This window comes from Trichechus manatus, unplaced genomic scaffold (genome assembly GCF_000243295.1).
Source record: "Trichechus manatus latirostris isolate Lorelei unplaced genomic scaffold, TriManLat1.0 scaffold00043, whole genome shotgun sequence".
Taxonomy (NCBI): domain Eukaryota; kingdom Metazoa; phylum Chordata; class Mammalia; order Sirenia; family Trichechidae; genus Trichechus; species Trichechus manatus.
Window position 1 is genome coordinate 12,911,528 of NW_004443979.1, and position 3,149 is coordinate 12,914,676.

Genomic DNA, 3,149 nt, shown 5'->3' on the forward strand with positions numbered 1-3,149 from the left:
TTGGGGACAGATTATTTTTCATTGGGCCCATTGTAAAAAAGTATCCAGCTTATTGCATTACTGCAGAATACATTTCAGACTATACAATTGTAGCAAATGAACAATTTGTCCTCCACAGATTCACCACAGGATCCAATTAGTTAGTAAACCTTTTACTGGGGTTTTCTAATTATTTTCTGTAGTTACAGCAATTGGGCTGACTGAAACAATTCAAAAAGTGTTTTAGATTTCATATATATATGGGTATATTTTAACTTGATATATATGTATATCAGGTTAAAACTATGACTCAGCATAAGCAAAAGGAACAAATCTCTAGATTAAATTATACAGACATACGTAAAAGGGAATTATATAAATACCTCTACATTGTAAAATTTTTAAAAAGGAGAGAGGTATTTTACTTCTTCTGAACATCTAGAATTTTAAATTTTTATAGTTTAAAATCAAATATAAACATTGATCTGCAAGTCATTACAACAGGTGATAACTTCAGCAAAATCTATATTGCAACTTCAGCACATCTTTATTAGAACTTTCATTGTGGGTAAACAGCCACAAAAATAAATGCTGACTTAGAAAGTATAAATACAAATATTTTAAACAAAAATGTTTGCAGCATTCATAGCGCAAATTGTACCTGAACTGAAGGGCTCTGTGTGTCTATATATATTACATATGTGTGCATTATATTTACTTCTACCTAACCATATACATATATATTTATTTATAATTTGTCAAGTTCCATAAACAAGATACCTGAAACAAAATATATAAAAGCATTCTATTAACTGATTTGAAAATAAGCACAGGGTAAATAGCTATGTACATAAAGTTAAATTGTATCTCTTTTTGCTGTATATCCACAGAAACTTAAAGGTATCAGCTAAAAAGCCTATGCTTTTATTTTTTTTTAAAGCTTGTATTTATTAAATAGCCTGCTCCTTGTAAACTTTTATTCCACAATGGATAAAAATACAATTTTCATTTTAAAGTCTCAGTTGAAATCAAATGAGCAGCTTAAATATTAGATTGGCTGAAAAAGCCTTTGGATTCCTATAATTCTAATGGGCTTTTAAAAATTAGCTCTATTTAATAAAGAGACAAAAGTATCAAGATATATATGAATTTAGCCTATTTTTTATTTCTGTGTGTTCATAGTAAACATTTTTGTAAGTGACAAACACGGGCATATGACCACAGTATCACAATCAAGAAATTTTAAGACAACATTAACAATCACTCAAATTTATGCGGCATTTGCGCAACACAGGTTACATATTTGCAAGGTTTACCTATAAGTACAATAGGTATTAACATTTCACTACATTTAGAAAAAATAAAAGTGACCTGTTAGTGACCACATACATCAAAATATACACAACACGAACTGAAGGCAATCGTTAATTTTGTCCCTTTCCAATTCATTTGAATGGGCAGTGCTGCCAACTGAACCAACTTTCCTCTTTTTTTTGTTGTTTGGTTTTTTTGTTTATTATTATTTTTAATACTTCGTATACCAAGTGCATTTTCTAGAACCCAATCTTTGGTCTAAAAGTAAAAAAAAAAAAAAAAAAAGAAACCCAACCAAAAAAAAACAAACAAATAGCTCTTTAAAGAAAAGGACAAAACAATAAATGGCCAAAATTAATTTCTTGGGCACCTTTACTACGAATGCTTCTTAAATACAAATTACAGTTTAACATTTTAAAACTCTCCCCATAATTTAGGTTGTTCTCAAGGTCTGCATCCACCATATAGATCCATGATAACTTATAATACTGCACACATGGAAATCTGGCGGCTTAGAGATAGACTTGTCAGGTTTGAATGAAATGGCAAAGCAGTCACTATTTAGATACACATTCTACTATAATTTTGACTTCCAAACCTTATATTCTACAATGTATTCTTCCCACATTGCACCTCGCTGACACTCCACACCTTGTTAGAATAATAAACAACCCTAAAGACTGAACAAACGTACAGAAATTGGGGGGGGGGGCTTAATAAAAAATACCTGGACTTATTTTTTAATTATCATTTACAATGCAAATGTGTGTAAAATGTTCACTTACAGTCTGGTCCCAGGGATGTTAATGTATTAAAGGGTTGGAAGAAGACCCCTGATTTTGATGTGTGAAATAATCAGACAGTCCTCCAGACAGTCCCGTCGTGAAACTTGGCAAAGAGGGTCTTAAAGACTCACAGGGCAGGGTCGAGGGGGCCTGCGGCGACGTGGAGGAGGAGGCGGCTCGGGCGCTCATGGACGTGCTGCTTTGCGAAGTCATTGACGGGTGCGGGACGTGGGGGAAAAAGTAACTGGTCTGGCCCGCGAGCAGGTTGACGGAGCAGGGGTTGAGGGAGTAGGTCCCGGAGCAGGGCACCGACAGGCCGCAGGGCACCGAGGCGGCGAGTGCGGCGGCGGTGAGGTGGTGCGTGGCGTACGGGATCTCCCCGTTGACCAGCCGGTCCACGCTCAGGCCGTTGGCCGTGGAGAAGGAGTGGTTGTTGCCCAGCGAGTTCTGAGTCAACACGGAGCTGTAGGGCATGGGGTGGCTGGGGTAGGCCGACGTGGTGCCATTGTAACTCAAAGTGCTGCTGGCGCGGGGGTGGTGCAGGGACAGGAAGGGCGACATGGGCCAGTAGAGGGAGCCGGCGCGGTCCATGAAGGTGAGGCCGGTGGAGGTGAGGCGCGCCCCGCGCTTGAAGGCCAGCTTGGCCCGCGACGTGGTGGAGCGGCGCCGCAGCTTGCCCGTCGTGCCGCCGATGAACACGTCGTCGCTTGACGGGTCCAGCATCCAGTAGTTGCCCTTGCCCGGGTCGTCGTAGTGGCGCGGCACCTTCACGAAGCACTTGTTGAGGGACAGGTTGTGGCGGATGGAGTTCTGCCAGCCCTGCTTGTTCTCGCGGTAGTAGGGGAAGTTCTTCATGATGAACTCGTAGATGCCGTTGAGCGTGAGCCGCTTCTCGGGGCTCTGCCGGATGGCCATCATGATGAGCGCGTTGTAGCTGAACGGCGGCTTCTCGTACTTGCCGTTCTTCTTCTCGCCCTCCTTGCCCCCCTCCCCGTCCTTGCCGCCCTCGCCCGCCCCCTTCTTCTCCTCCCCCCCGCCGCCGGCGCCTTTCTCCTTCTCGTCCGGGCCGAC

At 41.7% G+C, this 3,149-nt stretch overlaps 1 protein-coding gene across 1 annotated transcript; it reads right to left on the bottom strand.

Moving 5' to 3' along the window:
- Positions 1 to 2,096: 2,096 nt before the first annotated feature.
- FOXG1 (forkhead box G1) lies at positions 2,097 to 3,149 on the bottom strand (the record flags this gene model as incomplete). The annotated part of the gene is made up of 1 exon (XM_004376554.1): positions 2,097 to 3,149. A coding segment is annotated over one exon (1,053 nt), but the record flags the coding sequence as incomplete, so codon positions are not given.